The sequence below is a fragment of the Haliotis rufescens genome, unplaced genomic scaffold, assembly GCF_023055435.1.
Source record: "Haliotis rufescens isolate VD_foot unplaced genomic scaffold, xgHalRufe1.0.p SCAF_1, whole genome shotgun sequence".
NCBI lineage: Eukaryota > Metazoa > Mollusca > Gastropoda > Lepetellida > Haliotidae > Haliotis > Haliotis rufescens.
In genome coordinates, this window is record NW_025963779.1 from 2,264,606 (window position 1) to 2,288,229 (window position 23,624).

A 23,624-nucleotide genomic window follows, 5' to 3' on the forward strand; every position below is an offset into this window, starting at 1 on the left:
AATCCAGATTCATTTATTGAATAAACATGTGTTCAAATCATATCTGGCGGCACGGGTGGCCCAGTCGTCAAAGGCGCCGTGATTCACTGTGCAGAGTTCCGTCCCTTGGGCACACAAGAAACCTTTGATTGTGGGTTCGAATTCCGGTTCGCCCCGATTATGTTTCTAGGTTTGTCAGCACCATACCCGTGATCGTGGGTTTCACCGATGTGGTAAACGTCTGAGACCTGCATCACTTAGGGCTTTCCTCCCATATTAAGCTGACACGCCGCGATATAACTGGAATACTGTTAAAAGCGGCGTTAAACCCAACTCACTCACTCAAGTCATAGCTAGGTTGACGATATTATACATTGATGAAACTATTGCTCCTTACAACGCGGTGCAAAACGTCAGCGGTAAAACGTTAGTCAATGGCGGTGTCCTACTCGCCGGTCTGGTGAACACTTTGTGCCACCAAATTTACAATGATCCCTGACTGAAAGTGAGTGAGTTGGGTTTAACGCCGCTTTGATATACAACGCATACACGTGCCACCAAAACGCCTATGCACGGTGTCAGGTGATGATATAAATATTAAAAAGATGTAAATGTCGAGCAAAACAACCTACATCCATGTTTGACGGTGGCTAAAAATGAAACAAACAAGATATGATTATTCGATGGGGATGTATTTGATACGGATATCATAAATCTTGACCTTGCCGTGTTTATGCGACCTTTTTGAGCCCGGTAAAGTTTTGATACCGTGTGTAATGTTTTGGTCAAATCTAATTTTCAAGTGTATACTTTTTTTATTCCCGCAGTTTACGTTTTGTGATATTGTACAACCCTTATACAGGAACAACGTGAAGCTCAACAATCAAAGTATGGAAACGTCCAATAGTTGTCTTAGAACAAGGCTCAGCAGCCAATTAATTTGCACTACCGTTATCTCTGTCGAGGGTTAATTATGATATACTGCCGACGAGTAATGGTATCGGGTTTTACACGCGTGTGATAACAAGGCTCCTGGTCGCTACATAACAGTAAAACGTCAGATAAAACATAAATAAAACATAATGATGGAGATAATTACGCCTTTGGCGAGGCTGATGGTTGTACTGAAACTGTGGCTTCCATTAATGAATGTGTTAGGTTTGTTGATCCCAGTAATTAAACATGTTTTATCCGCATTGTTCTTTCTAATTGGTTCTAATTAATGTTTTCCACAAGTCGATCAATAGTTCCCAAAAGCATTGGACAAATCAAATTAAAAGGCGAACGATGTCCCAAACGTGTGATTTCTAAGCATCTTATATCAAGAAAATCGATACCACAAAAGTCATTCTGGAATAATTTGTTTCTTGTAAAGAGATCCTGTTTGATGATGCTTCGAGCATATAGAAGCTTATAGCTGAAAGGTACTCAATGCATCTTTATATAACAAAACACAACAAATCACAACATATATCCATCTTCTCATAATAACTTTCCAGTTTTGTTCAATATAAATGCAATACCCAAGTCAACTAAACACATGTACATCAATCCACCAGCTCAATACACTCCACGTCCATCTTCCGCCAGCCTTTTATCCCAAAATGATTGAACACTAGGTGAGCTTCAGAACCCTTCTCACAGATTACATTATATGGCGCCCGTGTCTACTCTCCCTCTCTGATACTCTAGCTGACGGACACCCCGCAATCCGTGTAACCTGAGAGGGCGGCCCGAGGGACCCACTGGGCAGAGCTGTCACTCAGCACCTCCCCCACCAAACACCATATAAGATGTAAGCTCCACGCCGGCAACGCGTTAGCCAATCTTTTATACATGGCCTGCATTGGTAAAATGTGACAACACTCACTTTACAATAAGAGGCCGAACGCCGGATTAATCGTTATTTAAACCCTGGCCAATTATGGTTCAAATTTCCCATCCATCATAGGGTAATAGAAACGAAACTACTTCAATACACAAAACTTTCAACATAAATATACGAGATTGTCAATGTCTGGCACAACAATGCATTCCCAACCGAACCCCCGAGGTACGCCAATGAGTAAGGGTTTTCCTCGTGGCTTATCATCAAATTCGTTTAGTGTGTCGTTGTTGGAAATAGGGGGACATATTGACAGAGTTATCAGATCTTGGACGTTGTTGGACTGTTTGTCGTGGCCTGCTGTTTTATTGTTAACAGTCATGGGCCATGAGGGACATGTTAACATCTATTTCCCCAGCCTACAATACCTAGGCTGACCCTATACACTAGATTCATGATTTCAGCACAGACCATACGCTCCAGTTTAGCCTCAGGGTCGGAGTCCCAAGCCAACAATGATCAGTAATTTACTTCAGTTGCATTTCCGTAGTCAACTCAGTGTTAAGATTTCCTCATACCTAAAGAAAACGACTCGGAATCAACTTGAGCAATATTATCATGACAAAAGCTGTCATACATTTCTCACATTCTGAAATAAGCGGTACACTTGGAGGGCCAACATTTCTCGACCAAGGTTGTCTACACCTAGAGATAAAAGGTCGAATTTCTTTTAAGATTTAAACATATTTATTTTGGCTGGTTAATCTTTAGATGAATCATGCGATATCAAGGAACATGTAACATGTACAATTTGGCTCCTTTTTCAATGACAACATAACTTAATATAAATATTGACATTGAATTAGATTTATTTAATAAATGTTCGGAACAGGGTCAGTGAAATCATTCCATGTATCTGACGGTTTGAAGAATATTATTTGGAGATTGGAACCAAGGTCTGTGACGTTGCAAACGGACGCTTAACCGCTGGGCTAACGCACTGTCACAGCTTTCGTATGGCGATATGTTAGATAAAAAGTAACTTCCCAAGTTTAGTAGTGAGCTGGGAGCTATGTCGAGAAAGCAAGATGGTCGAGATAACAGGCACGACTTCATGCAACCCTTTGATGTCCGCTGATATAGCTTCTGGCCCAACTCAACACAGAATTACCGGTCTTCGGCTCCTCGATACCCTCATCCGTCTTAGACACGTACTGGCATCTTTAGACTTTTTCTGAACTTAAAATATCAAAGGCAACTCCTCCACGCCCAACTGGTTATTGTCGACTTCATACGGACCACCCGACCACCTTATAAACACAATAAAAATCCAGACGCACGATGTAATGGGACACTTTATACACGTATCATTGAAGCATCGTCCAGCCACTTCATAAATCCTTAAAACGTTTCGGAGCGTAGACACTTTTTTATTTGATATCCCATTTTACGATACTAACATTCCACCATTCCCCATGGTTTAAAAGCCTCACATAAACATTCAGATTGAGGTCTTGTGTGTCTTGTATATGTTTTTAAATGTCTTCCACAGCTGTGATCACTGTTATCACACGCCATCGTCTGAAATCACGGTGTCAAAATTGATTATGACCTTTTCCAGGATCTTGGAATAGCCAGCATCTCCACTTCTAAAGCATTAGGCCAGGCTGTGGACGCTAATTGCGCTATAAATATTGGCGACACGAAGGATACGTAATAAACAGGTTCAACTAGCGGGTGGTGATGGGGTGAAACTTGTAGATGCGGCTGTCCGCCCCTCATCCCTCGGAGATTATTTTGATTTCGTGAAACACGCCTGTCTTTGAAAAATGCACACGAGGAATGCTGTACTCAAGTTACATACTATGGCATAGACTTGCACAAGTCTCTAAGGCAATAATTATTAGTTTTCATAATTTCTAGATTATGTAAATAATAAGAACAAGTTGTCCATATAAGAGTGAGTGAGTTGGGTTTAACGCCGCTTTTAACAGTATTCCAGTTATATCACGGCGTGTCAGCTTAATGTGGGAGGAGAGCCCGAAGTGATGCAGGTCTCAGGCGTTTACCACTTCGGTGAAACCCACGATCACGGGTATGGTGCTGACAAACCTAGAAATATAATCGGGGCGAACCGGAATTCGAACCCACAATCAAAGGTTTCTGGCGTGCCCAAGGGACGCAACTCTGCACCGTGAATCGCGGCGCCTTTGACGACTGGGCCACCCGTGCCCCCTGTCTATATAAGAGGCTGGAGTATTGTCCACGTCTGACTTGACGAATAGAGGATAGATCTACTACACATCCATGGACTTTTCGTTCAAGACTGCCTTGGAGCAAGACTAACTCCGGCACAGCTGCTCCTAGAGACTTGCCTGCATTTTGAGAAGAGTTACCGTTACACCGTGGGATCGACGGATGCCTGAGAAACGTGCGTCGGTAGTCATTAACAAAACTGCCATCATTACTGGATACTGTTAGCAGATTAGCATAGACACACCTTAATGAGTGAGGGAGTGGGTTTATCGCTGCTCTCAACAGTATTTCAGTTGTATCATCGTTTCTACATTACATGGTGAAGCCCAAGAGTGAAGCAGGTTGGTGACGACCTTAGTACCTGGTGAGTCGAGGTGTGGTGATGTGAGGTGAGGTGATGTGAGGTGATGTGATGTGAGGTGAGGTGAGGTGAGGTGAGGCGAGGTGAGTCGAGGTGTGGTGAGGTGAGATGAGGCGAGGCGAGGCGAGGCGAGGCGAGGCGAGGCGAGGCGAGGCGAGGCGAGATGAGATGAGATGAGATGAGATGAGATGAGATGAGATGAGATGAGATGAGATTAGATAAGGTGAGATGAGATGAGATGAGATGAGATGAAGTGAGGTGGGGTTCGTCAAGTCAAAGATTATTGCACTTATATAGCTTGCATGCTTGTACTAGTCCGGACTAAAGCCGATATATAGTGCTATTCCTCTGAGATACCATGCCGCAGTTCAACCTGACTATACCCCACTCTGACATATTATACTGACTTCAAGCCGGACAAGTCCTTGTTTTACCCTTAATGATAGACAAGGTAACAACAGGTAAAATTTTTTAACGTCTTTTGGTATGACGCGGTCGGAGATCGAATCCCGGACCTATCGCTCTCTGGGCGGACGTTCTACTACCAGACCACAGAGGCGGTCCGTGGACCTCAAACAAGGTGAGTCGGGGCAGACACGTATTGTCGAGGCTATGATTGGTATGTCTTGCTACTTATCGCTTTACTGTTTTTTCCTAAATTACATTGCACTTTTCATATGTCAGATACGGCTAGAACACTTCATTGCACCAGTGTTTCCATTTGCGTCAGGATTTGATGGATTACGTCACACGTGGTTTCAATACAATTTGAATCTCACTTGGGGGATCACGCTTCGATGTAGTTTGTACCAGCAGTAGACTATCAAATCCATGCCAGACACACTCCTGGCAGCATCAGATGCCAGTATGTGTGTTCCATGATGCAACAACTCATTTACCCACTGATTGGAACTAACACAAAAACTTTTATTACCTCAGGAAAGTGCAGAGCGATCGATTCTCCACAGCCTGACATTGTGAACACCACACGCAATAATTACTCCACACGCAAGTGTAAACTACAGTGGTGGAATAACGTGTGCATGCTGTGGTCACGACTTTCGTCGCCCTCGGCCATACGTCATCAACAACGATCTCGACCTACACACCGCGGCCGCAAACTAATTAACGCCAGACATGACACGCGACTGCATCAAGGCTGCAAATACTGGCATCACCACCCGCAATCTTTTGTTACACAGCGAGATCCATCGTATCAAATATTCCGGTGACGAGTCCTATTAATATACAGGTGATAAAGAATATTCGCCTGGAGGTCATGTAAGTATCACAGCGTAAAGTTTGACGCAACGTATCTGTCTTGTTGTTTTGTTTTGGTTTTTACACCTATGCGATGTTATCATGGTTGGTATATATTTTACAACAAATACAACGTGTTTTTCGCCTATCAGTATCAAAGGTATCTGCTTCTCGCTGTACTCCCCTCACCGCACTTCTATTCCTGCTCGGCTCCATATCAGGATTGAGGTTTCCGCACAACACAACATATCAAAACCAAATATTGACATTGTGTTTGTACTTTGTCTGTGCCTGCTGTCTTCTCTCGACTGCTTTCTTTTAATAGAATAACGGTAAACTTAGCAAAGCCCCCCCCCCCCCCCCCCCCCCCCTACGCTGTAAATAGCCTGTACGTATCTTCACAAGCTTGTGGATGCTGATTTGCTGACTGACTTGTAGACATTGCTGTTGAGTCTTGGTGGTGTTTTGTTTATTTGTTGTTAAATGCCGCACTCAACGATATTCTAGCTATACGTCGGCGGTCTGTAAATCGAGTCTGGACCTGGTAATCCACTGATTGACATTTTGAATATCCATGTTCACACGATTGCATGCTCGAAGTCAGCGAGCCTGACCAACCGATCGATCCCGTTAGTCGCCTCTTACGACAAGCATAGGTTGCTGAAGACCTATTCTACCCCGGATCTTCACAGGGGAACACGAATGGGTTGCTGAAGACCTATTCTTACCCGGATCTTCACATGGTTACTTAAGACAAGCATGGGCTTCATAAGAATGTAATCGCAGATGTAAATACGTTGATGATGACATTAACGTAAACAAGTCCTTGTTATTGATGATGATATAGCTTAACATCAGACTGCTTATTTGTATCATTGTTCAACACAGATGGAAACTCTGGTCGTGTCGCACTGTGTCGGTGTGATTGCCGCTGTCTGTATGATGAACGCCCAACGTTATTGGGAAACACTTGGGCCTTGGTGCACACTCCGTAACGTATATGCACAACGTGATGGTGCCGGGTTCCCACCCAAGGCACAACACTGAACGACAACACCAACCTGAGACGCCCCATACACGTGTTGTCTTTATCCATCATTATCACATAAATAACAACAGTCAAATCTGACACCAATTTGTGGCCAGGATTTCTCACACCACTGTCTAAAGTCCCACTCAGGTGTCATGCTTGTCGAAGGTTGGAAGATACATTGTATATATACACCACGGCTCATGATCCGAGGACGATTAGACACGTACTAGCCACTGATTGCTGCCTCGACACGTGCTAAACATGTTATTACAAAACTGAAAGGATTTCTTACCCCACTCTTTTCTCTCCGGATGAAACATTCTTAAGCTGAAGTAACTGTATTTTCGCGTGCCATGCATTCAAGATATTACAGCACAACATAGTATCTGCCTAAACGCACTCTTCAATGCAATGGCACGTCAATGGCACGCGCTATCACCCGACAAATTAGAATTTCATTACAATCCCCGCAGTGTTTACGTTACGAGCCATTGTTCTTAAAAGATATATTGTGTCCCTTTTTGTCTTTCATACAAGTTTTACCACACTCATGGCTGTCATCAGACCCGTGAAGCGCCGTGTTAAAATAGGTCTTCAGCAACCCATGCTTGCTGTAACAGGCGTCTATGCTTGTCGTAAGAGGCAACTAACAGGATCGGGTGGTCAGGCTCGCTGATTTGGTTGATGCATGTCATCGTATCCCAATTACGTAGATTGATGCGCATGATATCAATCACTGGATTGTCTGGTCCAGACTCGATTATTTACAGACAGCCGTCATCCAGCTGGAATATTTCTGAGTGCGGCGTTAAACAACAAACAAACAAACATGGCCGTCATCATTCTCGCGGCGCACGTGACCATGCACGTGGAAAGACGAGACTGTAACAAGTCAGGTACGTTCCACACGTGTACGCCATGTTACTAAAGTCGCATGTATCTCTGCAGCAAAGAGTGTAACTACGTACTTTCATTACGCTAGGTGATAGCATGCATATGTCTGTCCGACACTTAGTACTTCGACACCATATATCCAAGAGTCACCGAGTGCTTTCAGAACATCCCATACTGTCTTCATATCGCCACATGTCACGGCGTATGCCTCACTAATTCATTACAGTAGCTAAATGTACTCCCAACCACTCCCTAACACCCTTCCCAGTCTTATGTCCCGCGTAACCCCTATCCCTCCACCTAAATAACCCTTAACCCTTAACCTTTGTCTTATAATGGAACACGATGCAAAGTGAGCATCCGAGGTCCTGTCTCCGACCAACGTTTTTATTACCTCATTGACCCTCTCAATGGCTTATTTGCATGTTTTGCCCTTACCCTGACCGAAGTGTGTTGGCCGGGTTCTAGCCTTGCCCCAAGGCTGCACTGTAAGAAAAATCCATGGATGTGTAGTAATTCTATTCTTCTAAAAGGCAAGTCTAGCTTTCCGGACACAACTCCAGTCTCATAGATTATTTGCATAATCTAGAAATTATGATTTAAACTTATAATTATTGCCTTTAAGACTTTTGCAAGTCTAGCCGAGTTCCTGAGAGCTGTGACTGCCAATACATGAAATGGTAACAGCCGTTGACTCCCCGAGCACGTCCCATGTTTTGACAAATCACATCCAGGGAACGTTTGCTGACTCTAGCGGTACAGAGAAGCACTCTTGGATCACACGTTTAAATCCCTACATGAGGAAGTGGCCATTTCTTCGGTGACTCAATCAGGAGTGAGTTGACAGACAACATAGGAGGTGGTTACGAGCCCGGACAAACAAGAACACTGGAAACGTGAGAAGGGGGACACGTTATGTGTAGACTTCGGCAATATTCTCGGTTTGAAAAAACTGACTTAAAGCAGCACGAAGCAGCGCGTTTAGCACATGTTTGGCATTAAGCGTCTTCCGCTAGACAGGAGTTGCTAATTGCCCTGATTTGGGCAAACGCGGCTGGCGTTGTTTGTTCTTATGGAAGAAAGAGTAAAACGTGCTCATTCTGACTTCACGTGAGACCAATCAGTTGAGAACTTTTGAAATGAACAAATTAATATTTCAGTAAAAAAGACGTACAAAAAAATGGAGTGTGTACCTCATCATTACAAGCTGACATAAATACATAATACTTTTTGTGAGTTGGCCTTCTAAATGTTTAACGGTTGGTCCAAAACAAGTCATATTTCAATTTCCACGGAAAATTTATCATGTCTCAAAATTTATAGAAATCGATAAATTACATAAAACTTTGATCTAGAAATTATGATTTAAACTAATAATTATTGCCTTAGAGACTTGTGCAAGTCTAAGAGTGCCCTTGGGTAAACTATTCAGCGAAATGATGGTGGGTAGACAAGGCACAGTCTCGCATGGTATAGCGTGCATGTATGCTATATATTTACGATCGTATTTCACTGTGAGGAAGAATACAGTTGAAAAGTGTTCCCGAAATAGACCACATTACCTACTTCGCGACTGCTTAGTCATTTCTATTTTAACACTTTCGTTTTACACGTTTTTTGGTTTAAGCGTCTGCTAAAGCTATCGGTATCTCCGTGGAGCCTACCGTATCTCCCCACTGCGTGGGAGGATCTCGGTGTTATGTTAATAGCTGGAGCTCAATCAACCTGTCTGTACCAGCGCTCAACAGCTGATGATGCGTTGTCAGTGTTGCTGCTCTGCATGTGCAACGCGCAACTGGTTATAGCCCCAGCGTTGTCTCCGGTCGAGCTGTTTTCGTGAACACCTGGTGTCATTATATTGAAAGCGATGTCGTTGGTTTCGTATTAGTTACGGCATCGGTGTCGGTGAGAGTTTATGTAATATAGGTTGCTTCGTAAGGTTCCCAAACACCTGGTGTCGTTTCGTCAGAGTGATGTTGTTTAGATTGGTATTTACCGATAGCCTCGGATGTGGCTCCATTGGTTTGTGGGGCTCTGATCCACAAAAAAGAAAATAAGCTATGTTCCCTGTTGACAGGATGTGTGACTGTCATTATTGTATCTTTTTTCAAACTTAGCACATAAATGGTTCATCAACACCAGGTGTAGTCATTGTTATAATATGTCACAACTGTTTGAATTACCATAACTCCTACACGATATAATACATCCAAACGGGGGATTAAAGAGGACTTGACTCACCAATTTTCTGGTCCCCAGCAACACCTGCTGGTCGTGAGGGGCGACCAAAAGGATCGGGTGGTCAGGCTCGGGGACATGGTTGATTGCGTGTCATCGTACCCTGACTGCGTGGATCGTTGTTCAGTTTATGAATCACTGGATTGTCTAGTCCAGATTATTTACAGGCCGCCGACATATAGCCGGATTGTTGCCGAATGCAGCGTTAAACAACAAACAAACAGGAGCGACAATGTCCAAGTTGAATGCATGGCACTCGTAAGACCAGATCTACACTGCAATGACATGGAACCCACCATTAAAGAACCTAAATACATGACCTAATTACATGATCATACAGACGTTTTATTTAAACACTGACAGAACCAGAGTTACCAGTTAAGATGTCTTGTAGATCAGGGAAGCACGTCGGACTTGTATTGAAATTATGGCAATTAAACTGGCTATAAACAGAGAAATATAATAGCAAAAATGACAATTTAAGTTGTCTTAGTTATTTCGCAGCACAAGTATTTCAACTCTTAGAATAACCCACTGTTACTTGACACATAATTATCTGGCGGATATATTTGACCAAATCTTGTTGATAACCTATCAAAAATAACATGATTCCATCGTATATCATAACCTGTCTTTGAAATCCCCCAGACAACAAGATGTCATTCCGCTAACCTTTGCCCATCAACCTAAACGTTGATTAATGGCTAAAAAAGTAAGACATTGGTTACCGTTTCCTGGATAAGCCAGGTCCAGCCCAGAATCACGTATTTTACGACCGTAACAGGCCCCAGTAAGCAACAGAACACAGCAATTGTATTTATCACGAAGAATCTGGCGGCGGACCTATTGATCTTCGGTACTGAAGTCCCATCAAATTGTCTATGCGTGATGCTGAATGATAGCGTATGTCTGGAAGTCATTGGGCTCAAGTAGATATAAATAATGGTAGACGCAGAAAGAGTAATTTGGTCTGGATACATATATAAGCATTAATTACTTCGTTATCTACTCGCATTTTGGATCGGCAGTTATAATCTAGTAATTCCTCCTCAAACATCCAACCGTTACTGCTGGTTCGATTCCCGACATGTGGTGTTCCCCTACCGTCACATGACTGGAAGATTGCTGAAAAATGCGTAAAACCAGACACATTCTGTCAGTAAGGCCTGATTAACACCGCAGTGAACAGTATTCCTGTTACGTGTGTCTAATGGCGTCTTAGCAGCCGCGAAAACGTTTTGGACAGCCAAGAATCTTTCTATGGAAACTCAGAACTCGAACATATCGAGGGTGAAAGACTAAAGAGATGCATCTCCTTGACGTTCATCACTTTGGTGGTGACAAAACTAAGGTGATTAAAGGGGCAAATCTGAGTCAACACAAAGCAGAAGCCACGAGGATCCTGGTACGACAAAGGGACGCAACTTTGCACTGTGGGTCATTACACGACTTATCTATTCCCTCGATATAGTCTCAGTAATTGGGTTGTGTAGGTTTCGTCCGGTAGCAGCCAGCATACCATGTAAGTGTGGAGCCGTTACATGATCTTAGATTTGTTTGTTTGTTGTTTCACGCCGCACTCAGCAATATTCTTGCTATATGACGGCGGTCTAATAATAATTGAGTCTGGCCCAGACAATCCAGTGATTGATATCATGAGCATCTATCCACGCAATTGGGATACTATGACATGCATCAACCAAGTTAACAAGACTGACCACCCGATCCTGTTCGTCTCCTTTCCGACAAGCAGAGTCGCCTTTTACGGTAAGCAATGGGTTGGTGAGGACCTATTCTAACCCGGATCATAATTATTAGATGTGAGGTGAGGTTATTATTAGAACTACATATAGAACTACACATCATAAACAGGTTGTCAGGCTTCATAACGTAAAACCAACATCGTAAAACCTCATCGCTTGAGAATCTATCTACAGCAGTATCTTTGTCACTGATGAAATATAATAATGTAACAAAATTAGACGCGACATTTACATCGATTCCAGGACCGCGTGTGACGTGTGTGCTGCCTGCATTGTGGGCGTCATGACGTACACCAGCTCACATTGCGGTCTTCCGAGGTCAAGGACGCAAGAGTAGACGCTGAAATCACTTGTCATAAAGAACAAAGCTAGACTAACACGGTGGAACCACGGTATAATTGCTTCATTGAAGATTGTTCTCAAATATCCCCCTGGGGACTCCGCCTGCGAGTTGCAATACTGTGTGAAGTCTAAGACTGTCTACGATTTCTGTTCACTCCGCAACGGGCTGTCTACACCTGGCTGACTCTGACATCCAATCCCTTAAATCGTTTTATGTACAACTGGTCATGTGGTGACTCAATATATCAGTTGTCCTACAGGATGCAGCCTGATGTTTTATTACCGCGGGAGGTTGCTCCGATGTTGGTTATATCGCCCTTTAATATCTTCACACCAATGTGCAGAGTTCCACGAGCTGCACATACCTGTTTATCTGAGGATCGTTTCTGTTTAAAAGTGGATTTATTTGCTGATAAAAATGGATTTAAAATACCTTGTTTTGTGTGACAATGCAGTCTTGTTTGGATATATTTTTCTAAAAATATGTCAAAAATACATTGCAAGTGAATCCATGACATTTGATTGGCTAACCAAACAGTTGTTTAGGTTTAGGTTTCCATAAACCGCAAAAGATAAGCCCCACCCACAACTGGACTACTTGTCGTCTCCGCACGTCTCAGATGTTTACGCTTTGCTGAAACTTGCTAGTGAGGGTATGGTGCGGACACAGCAACAATCATAATCAGAACGAAACGTGGCATCTACGATAACTGGATGCTGGCACAACTAGGGGAGGCAACTCTGTACTTTGAATTGTTGCTTTTACGACGGTGGTACCCTTCCCCATCCTTAACAATATAAGACACAAAGGCTTCTTAATAGGATACTGAATTGTATTACACTAGAATTAGAATTCGATTTTTACCCATGAAGCATATATCACAAAGTTGGATAAACTGGAAGTACCAGATAACGTCAAAGTAAACGGTACACTATGGAAATTACTACCAAATTGCAAAGTTTCACGACCTTCGACATATTCAAAGTTATCGTACTTATACCTCGACTAATTTATATGAGTTATGAGTGAGTGAGTTTGTTTAAACGGCGCTTGAAAACATTTAATTTATCTCACGTGTCAGTTGATGCGGGAACAATGATCGAAGTGCAGGTCGTAGACGTTTATTTCAACTTTAGGGAATCCCACGACCACGAACATGCTGCTGGCAACCCAGAAACATGATCAGGGCGAACCGGGATTCGAACCCCGGATCCGGTTTCTAGTACGCCTTAGGGACGAAAGTCTGTAATCGAATTAAAGCGCCTTGGACGAATGTGGCCCTGTGCCTCCTAGGAGTTATGATGACACCCTAATCATATATAATTCTGTCATCTGAGGGTCTGGTGCACACGATGTCAACACCGACGCCCACCTGGCGGTAAGAAATCCCAGCAATGTATAGTTTTTTATACGGCGGCAGCCAATACAATGGCCGAATCACCAACTACTACACCACGGAATTCAAATAGCGTACCGAGGCAAATTGTTGCTATTTACACCCATAGATCATGCAGTGAGGGAAATAAATATGAGCCCCACATAATAGAAATATGTTCAATCCTTGTCTGGTAATGTCGGAATGTGTGCGACCGTCACCTCGAATGCCTATCAAGCCGATTTACATAATCGAATTAGAATATGAATGCAAGTTATGTTATTGCCGTCTATATCGTCAAATACAGGTCATGTGCAGTGACATGCGTGGCGGGTTTGGCATGTGGTGTAGGTATGTGTATGGGTCTGCCTGGACTATATACACGGGTTGCATATGTAAACGCCTTAGTGTTGTAAGGTGAACGCACGTTTATGTGTGATCTTTGACTCAAGGTCAAGGTCACATTATTCTTCAACGATAGGTTTTTCACATGAGTTATGTTTAGACACGTGTTTAATGAAGCCGTCAGCTTGGGACACGGCAGGAGAAGAGGGACTTGTCTTGATGTGGTTTCAGTCAATACATTCACGTTAATACATGTTCGTGTCGGACATAAGGTTTATTTATCGTGTTACGGCAGTAAAACGTCTTTGGTGATTTGTATTCTAATGGTACTGACGCCAGCGTCTGACGTCACGGCTGATTTTGTTAATGGTGGTATTGACGTCAGTGTTAAAGCCATTCTGACGTCATGGGTGACAGTGTTATGAGCCATATTGCTTGACGCTAGCAGAGCAGTACTGTTGCCTTAATTGACTCCCTTATTTGTCTAAACTGCACATGAAATGTGTATGACGAAGGAAAACATGAGACAAGTGTTCACTGATCAACGTCTAAGTAGCCCCATTTTGTGTATAGTAAAGACAAAGAAAAACAATGATAGATCAACACATGATATACATAAAACCGATACATGTTCTGTTCATGGTACATCTACACATGATATATTCAAACCCCTATCCGTTCTCGTCATGATACATCTACACATGATATATACAACCCCTATCCGTTCTCGTCATGATACATCTACACATGATATATACAACCCATATCCGTTCTCGTCATGATACATCTACACATGATTTATACAACCCCGATACGTTCTCGTCATGGTACATCTACACATGATTTATACAACCCCGATACGTTCTCGTCATGGTACATCTACACATGATTTTTACAACCCCTATCCGTTCTCGTCATGATACATCTACACATGATATATACAACCCCGATACGTTCTCGTCATGATACATCTACAAATGATATATACAACCCCTATCCGTTCTCGTCATGATACATCTACACATGATTTATACAACCCCGATATGTTCTCGTCATGGTACATCTACACATGATTTATACAACCCCGATACGTTCTCGTCATGGTACATCTACACATGATTTTTACAACCCCTATCCGTTCTCGTCATGATACATCTACACATGATATATACAACCCCGATACGTTCTCGTCATGATACATCTACACATGATATATACAACCCCTATCCGTTCTCGTCATGATACATCTACACATGATTTATACAACCCCGATATGTTCTCGTCATGGTACATCTACACATGATTTATACAACCCCTATCCGTTCACGTCATGATACATCTACACATGATATATACAACCCCTATCCGTTCTCGTCATGATACATCTACACATGATATATACAACCCCGATACGTTCTCGTCATGATACATCTACACATGATATATACAACCCCGAAACGTTCTCGTCATGATACATCTACACATGATATATACAACCCCTATCCGTTCTCGTCATGATACATCTACACATGATTTATACAACCCCGATACGTTCTCGTCATGATACATCTACACATGATTTATACAACCCCGATATGTTCTCGTCATGATACATCTACACATGATATATACAACCCCTATCCGTTCTCGTCATGGTACATCTACACATGATATATACAACCCCTATCCGTTCTCGTCATGGTACATCTACACATGATTTATACAACCCCGATATGTTCTCGTCATGATACATCTACACTTGATTCATACAACCCCTATCCGTTCTCGTCATGGTACATCTACACATGATATATACAACCCCGATACGTTCTCGTCATGGTACATCTACACATGATTTATACAACCCTGATATGATCTCGTCATGGTACATCTACACATGATATATACAACCCTGATATGATCTCGTCATGGTACATCTACACATGATATATACAACCCCTATCCGTTCTCGTCATGATACATCTACACATGATTTATACAACCCCGATACGTTCTCGTCATGGTACATCTACACATGATTTATACAACCCCGATATGATCTCGTCATGATACATCTACACATGATATATACAACCCCGATACGTTCTCGTCATGATACATCTACACATGATTTATACAACCCCTATCCGTTCTCGTCATGATACATCTACACATGATTTATACAACCCCGATATGATCTCGTCATGATACATCTACACATGATTTATACAACCCCGATATGTTCTCGTCATGGTACATCTACACATGATTAATACAACCCCGATACGTTCTCGTCATGGTACATCTACACATGATATATACAACCCCGATACGTTCTCGTCATGATACATCTACACATGATATATACAACCCCTATCCGTTCTCGTCATGGTACATCTACACATGATTTATACAACCCCGATATGTTCTCGTCATGATACATCTACACTTGATTCATACAACCCCTATCCGTTCTCGTCATGATACATCTACACATGATATATACAACCCCTATCCGTTCTCGTCATGATACATCTACACATGATTTATACAACCCCGATATGTTCTCGTCATGATACATCTACACATGATATATACAACCCTGATATGATCTCGACATGGTACATCTACACATGATTTATACAACCCCGATACGTTCTCGTCATGGTACATCTACACATGATTTATACAACCCCGATATGATCTCGTCATGATACATCTACACATGATATATACAACCCCTATCCGTTCTCGTCATGATACATCTACACATGATTTATACAACCCCTATCCGTTCTCGTCATGATACATCTACACATGATTTATACAACCCCTATCCGTTCTCGTCATGATACATCTACACATGATTTATACAACCACGATATGTTCTCGTCATGGTACATCTACACATGATATATACAACCCCGATATGATCTCGTCATGGTACATCTACACATGATTTATACAACCCCTATCCGTTCTCGTCATGGTACATCTACACTTGATATATACAACCCCGATATGTTCTCGTCATGATACATCTACACATGATTTATACAACCCCTATCCGTTCTCGTCATGATACATCTACACATGATTTATACAACCCCTATCCGTTCTCGTCATGATACATCTACACATGATTTATACAACCCCGATATGTTCTCGTCATGGTACATCTACACATGATATATACAACCCCGATACGTTCTCGTCATGATACATCTACACATGATATATACAACCCCTATCCGTTCTCGTCATGGTACATCTACACATGATTTATACAACCCCGATATGTTCTCGTCATGATACATCTACACATGATTTATACAACCCCGATATGATCTCGTCATGATACATCTACACATGATATATACAACCCCTATCCGTTCTCGTCATGATACATCTACACATGATATATACAACCCCTATCCGTTCTCGTCATGATACATCTACACATGATATATACAACCCCGAAACGTTCTCGTCATGATACATCTACACATGATATATACAACCCCGATATGTTCTCGTCATGGTACATCTACACATGATTTATACAACCCCGATATGATCTCGTCATGATACATCTACACATGATTTATACAACCCCTATCCGTTCTCGTCATGGTACATCTACACATGATTTATACAACCCCGATATGATCTCGTCATGATACATCTACACATGATTTATACAACCCCGATACGTTCTCGTCATGGTACATCTACACATGATTTATACAACCCCGATATGATCTCGTCATGATACATCTACACATGATTTATACAACCCTGATATGATCTCGTCATGATACATCTACACATGATTTAGACAACCCTGATATGATCTTCTCAAGTGATGGAGTGAGTGTCGACTGCACTGCATCCCTACAGCAGGACGATGCGGCGCCACAGCATCTCCGTAGGGATTCGAACCCGAGACTGTGACATAACAAGAAGTGGCTTTTACCATTAACCGTAAAGCATGATGGGACTGTGTCTAGGGTCCATACTTCTCACAAGTACACCCCCCTTACGTTAACATTCATGTGAAAAGCGTTGACACATTGGAATGGTGCTGACCTAAGAACCGAGTTGTTCATTTGATCGTCAATGTCAAGGAGTGTGAAGCACTCACCATGCTAGTATGGTTCCTTTAATGTAGAAGTCGTAAAACAAGAAAAAATCATATTAGCTTGAAGGTATCACGTACCAAAATCAAGGTTAAGTCGGGGCTGCAAAAAACTGAACAGGACTTGAACGGGACAAGTAGCTTGTTAATACGGGACTGAGTTATCTGCCCCTGCCAGTCAATAACTAGGCCACTTGGTGGCAGTGGGAGGGAGACGAGGCTGGGCTGCACCAAGATCTATAACAATCACCGCCTTGAACGAATCATAAACATGTTTGTCAAATCCAAGTACGAAACCACTTAAACACATGCAGACATTCCGATAAGTGGTATGGTATGTACCGTATGGTCATGTGATTACACTCCGCGTACAGCAAATATAATGCATGTTATCAGTAAATCTGTTGCAAGAAGGTTTAAACCAGGAGGTGTCTATTGATTGTTGGGTAAGAATGCATGTCTGAGTTACAAGGTGACGTGCGTCAGAATAGTTGCATTTTATTCGTGCGGCTAAATATTCCGACATAGTCGTTGACTCTCGAAATACTTAAACAAAGTCAAATATCAAATATTAGGGGCACGGTTGGCCCAGTCGTCTAAGGCGCCGCGATTCCCTGTGCAGAGTTGCGTCCCTTGGGCACGCCAGAAACCTATGATTGTGGGTTCGAATCCCGGTTCGCCCCAATTATGTTTCTAGGTTTGTCAGCACCATCCCCGTGCTCGTGGGTTTCACCGAAGTGGTAAACGTCTTAGACCTTCATCACTTCGGGCTTTCCTCCCACATTAAGCTGACACGCCGCGATATAACTGGAATACTGTTAAAAGCGGCGTTAACCCCAACTCACTCACTCACCTCACTATTATAAAGGGTCTTTCGCTACGCTTATACCACACATACATTCACAGATGGATGTGAGACCAGGTGAAATGGGGTTTAACGTCGCGTCCAAGATTATTGCACTAATTTAGCGACGTGCATGTACGTGTGTGTGTGTGTGTGTGTGTGTGTGTGTGTGGTTGCTTGTACTAGTCCGGACTGATGCCGATTTATAGTGCTAGCTCACTGAGATACCATGCCTCAGTTTTACATGAATACCCCACTCAGACACAGTATACTCTCTCCGAGACGACCAGTCTTTGTTTTAGCCCGTTAATGCCGAGCGCCAGACAGGGTAACAACAAGCGCCATCTTTTGGTATGACGCGGCCGGGGATCGAACCACGGACCTTCCGCTCTCCGGGCGGACGCTCTACCACTAGACCACGGAGGCGGTTTTTCACAGAGGGCTATACCATGGTGACCAATCCTTACCGTAACTGTCTACGATGGTGACCAATCCTTACCGTAACTGTCTACGATGGTGACCAATCTTTACCGTAACTGTCTACCATGGTGACCAATCCTTACAGATGACGTGAATCACACCCACTCATGCTGAAATGTTTTGTTGTTATGTTTGTGTTTAACGCAATATTCCCGCTATATGCCGGCGGTCTAATCGTGTCTGGACCAGACAATCTAGTGATTGACATAATGAGCATTGATCTACGTGATTGGGATACGATGACATGCATCAACCAAGTCAGCGAACCTGACCGCCCGATCCCGTTAATCGCCTCTTATCACAAGCATAGTCGCCTTCTACGGCAAGCATGGGTTTATGAAGACCAAATATATCCTGGATCATCACGGGTCTGCTGCAATGCGTTAAGCCGTATACTATAATTCTTGAAAATGGGGTTTTATTGTCTTCATTATATCTCTGGTAAATTAACTCTAAAGTCGAATTAAGGAATCCAAACATTTGCGGCAAGAGTGAGTGAGAATGGTTTAACGCCGCTTTTAGCAATATTCAGGCAATATCACGGCGGGGGACAACAGAAATGGCTTCACACATTGTACCCATATCGGTAATCGAACCCGGGTCTTCGGCGTGACGAACGAACGCTTTAACCACAAGACTACCCGACCGCCCCTTTGCGGCAAGAACTTTTAGTGTTCGTGATTGACAACAGCTCTTGTTGTTTTACATTTGTTTAAACAAAAACAAAATGTCAGCGAATTTATTACAACGAAAACGAAAAGCAAATTCTACCATGATGTACACACTTGTTGCTTATACATTTGAATCTCAGTAATAGCCAATGACGTCATCGACAGGACCCGGGATATAGGACGAATGTACTGCTAGACAAAGGAGGGACTGTAAGATTTCATACCATCTGATGATAAACAATCAGTTAGTCATAATGTGGAATATCCTCAGCAACGGTTAAATAGTACTCATTCTACGGTTGCATATTACATTTTCTGTCCTTAACATACCTATTTCCTTGACTATTAATCTCCTTCCAACCTTTTTACATTCTCCAATGCCTCTCTTCGTAACTTGCCTGTGGAGGAATACAACAAACTGTACCAGGGAATGCCACTACTGTCGCCACGGTTTACTGGCGAAAGACCTATATTTGACGTTTTACTCTTGTTCTGGGCATGTATGGAGCTGCAATTGCCATGTTCTCTATGTTCAATGCTGCCTGATATAAACAACTGGAAACTATCGATTATTGACGGTCTGAATTCAAGCCTGTTCTCCGAACCTACTGACAATTCACTGAGGATTGCAACAAGAACACATGTACTGTCGGGACGTTGTTGATGTAGCTGCTACAACTTCAACCGAATACGCCAAATATAACAGATTACAATAACTACAATCGCGTACAGTTAAACAGTTTAAGCAACTACAATAATGTACAACTACAACATGTGATAAGCATAGCAAAAAAAAACAGCGTACAACTATGACAGCGTAAAATAACTACATCAGTGTAAAATAATTTCAACAGTGTAAAAAAGCTACAATAATGTAAAACAATTACAAACGCGTAAAAAAAGTTAGAAGAGTGTAAAAAAATTACAACAGTGTAAATACATCAGTGTAAAATGAGTTTAATAGTGTAAAACAACTACACTAGTGTCAAACAATTACACCAGTGTAAAACAATTGGAACAGTGTAAAACAATTACAACATTCTGAAACAACTACAACAGTGACGACAACAAGAACAACAACTACAATAGCGTAATGACAACTGTGTTCAACAAAACAACCTGTAACAGTAGCGAGCTGGTTTCTACAAGGTTGCTGTTTATATCTACAAGGTAGCTGTTTATATCTACAAGGTTGCTGTTTATATCTACAAGGTTGCTGTTTATATCTACAAGGTTGCTGTCAATGGGGAAGGTTCACACTCCAATGATTCCCTATATTTATGTTTGATGCAGACATCAAGTTCATCTACATCAACAGTCATGTTTGAGCTAATCTCCCTGTACAACTGTTAGTGAATTCAATACTGTCGCACTACAGGAAAGAACACCACGCAAAAAAAAATTAACAACCGGCTTTGATAGTGTTGGTTTTTAAAGAGACGAAGGAATCAAATTACATATTTCAGAATGTACCCCAAGGCTATGCATACCGCTAAGAGAGCTTAGAATAATGGTTACACAATAAGCATAAACATTGGAGAAGTCAGCCTAGTCGGGGTCGCCTTCAATCAACAGTTTCCTAGGCAGCGCTCTTCAATGTCTCTCAAAACGCAATCCGTACCTTACATGTTGACCGTTTCAAGTCTGAATCGATGTTAATAAATGTGGGGCAAGTCACATGTGCCTCTTCTACTCAGCAGAAACTTAGACCCGAGACTATAAGCAGCCTTACAACTTTGTTCTTTATAACAAATGCATTGACAAGAATGTCAAGAATCTATTCGTCCTGAAGACTCTCGACACGGGTTGGAACATGGGCATTGCTTATGTAAGTTCGTGATGGTAAAACCATGCCGCACTATATATAGCTGCATAGCAATTGCATGCAATGTGACATATGAGGGCGGAGAACTTCGGTTACAAGTGGAACTTTTATCCTTGATGTCCTTCTTCCTTCCATGGCCTCATCACATCATTAGGTCACAGAGCATGTCTAGTTCATATATTTACACTACCACCAGACCAAATAATCGATATTTAATAGTTGTATTTCGGATCAGAGAAACTTATCATTCAATGCGAGCCAAGTCTTGCATAAATTTCATCCTTTAAGACTAGCTTGCATAACGACAAGAGAGACGCTTTGAGAGTTTGAACATCCCCCAGTTCTTGTCGCATATGGCTCGCAGGAATCTGCCAGTCCTCGAAACTGTTCGCTAACAATTAGACCCTTACTTGTCTACCATCTCGGCGGGTTTATGAGATTATGAAGTCGACATTTCCCGGGGGATATTTGAACAGACAAAGGTCACGCAGCATTTCTGATGTATGACCGTTTCAAATTGATAGCAATATTTACTTTGAGAACAAAAAATATACAGTGTGAGACCTAACATCCTAACAATGTTAATCTGCATCACTTTCACACATTTTGGCTTCATAATTCAGCCTTCGAGGGACAGAGGGACATGAACAGTTGTTCGCTGATGTTCATAAAACGGAAATGGCAGAGAAATAAAAGCAAACTCAAGAATTAAATTTCTTTTCGCGGCCCGACTTGTTTGATACAGGCCACACGAGGCCATAAAACCCACGCCTTTCACGTACAAGTATCTATAAATGATTTTCAAAAGGCTCGCATTAACTTCCTTATACAACCTTGGTGTCGCTGTTCTCAATGGCTGCAAGCTTTTGAATATCGAAATCGCAAATAAGTAATACAGTCGAGTGAACACATATCAATTCATCAAAAGAATTGTTTACCTTGAGTTATCCATCTTTAAATCGGCTCCTTTGATCTTCCAATCACCTGTAGAAGAGCTCGTGGCTCTATAAGTCTCCAAAGATGCTAGCTGACAATCATAGGTAAACTAATCACTATGTATCCATATCCAGAGTTACGTTATCCTAAAGCAACTGGTATCGTCGAGACACAATCATACCGTCGGACCACTGGTAATCCACGGTGCTATTCCCACAGCGCAATCGCTTAGGGACATTCACTTGAATGATTTCTCTCCTCAGCTTTCCCACTGAATAGATACAGCCCTCGGAGTCGCGCTACGAGCTAGCGAAGCAAATAGAGCTTCTCCCGAGCCGTTCACTGCCGCTACTTACAGTGAGCCCTCTCGGAACAATCGCCTTGTCCTCAGCGTGCCCCTGACGGAGCTCTCTGACGAGCGGGAGACGTAACTCTCTATGTTGTGGGATTGTTACCGATGAGCCCGGGTGTATCTCCGCTATGCATACTGTATCGTTACACGGAGTTATTTTCACCCTGACACGCGCCGGGAAATTAAGTCCAACAATTTTTAGCAAGGATTTCCAAACTAGCCCGTTGCAACTCGAAGCTCATGTCATATATACAGTTGCAACGGCAATGATGTGCGGATATGAACAACTGAACAGGAAACACTATGTGACTCGGTTTAAGAGAAAAACGCACCCGATAGCGAATTGATGAGAAAGGCTAAGATACTAAGAAGGTGTTTGACAAAAAACCGTCGCCCATAGTTTGAGGTATAAGCGGGTGACACACTGTCCTGATTGGCGACACAGGTATGGCGAGGGGCTCCGACTGTGAGTGTCCCAATATATATCCGGGCTAGTGGCAAGGGGCGTCTTCAAGCAGGGAAAGAGAGAGGGTCGTTGCACATAGTTATATATTTGTTTAAATCATCATGTGAAAGCGCTTCTCGATGAGACTTTAAAATGTCAAGATCGTGTGTTATGAAAATATACACTTCGTTAATACGAAAGGTCATCTGGTGTTGTAAATCGAACGCGCGTCTATACAGAAGGTACGCCTGATACATTCTC

General features: G+C 42.4%; 1 protein-coding gene across 1 annotated transcript in view; it reads right to left on the reverse strand.

Annotated features, from left to right (window-relative positions):
• LOC124147034 overlaps positions 1–23,160 on the reverse strand; it is a 91,655-nt gene extending 68,495 nt beyond the window's left edge. Inside the window, exon 1 of the mRNA XM_046517636.2 lies at positions 22,569–23,160. Within this exon, the coding sequence (XP_046373592.2) occupies positions 22,569–22,582 (14 nt within the window). The 5' untranslated portion in view covers positions 22,583–23,160. The remainder of the gene's footprint in view (positions 1–22,568) is intronic.
• Between the last annotated feature and the right edge of the window lie 464 nt (positions 23,161–23,624).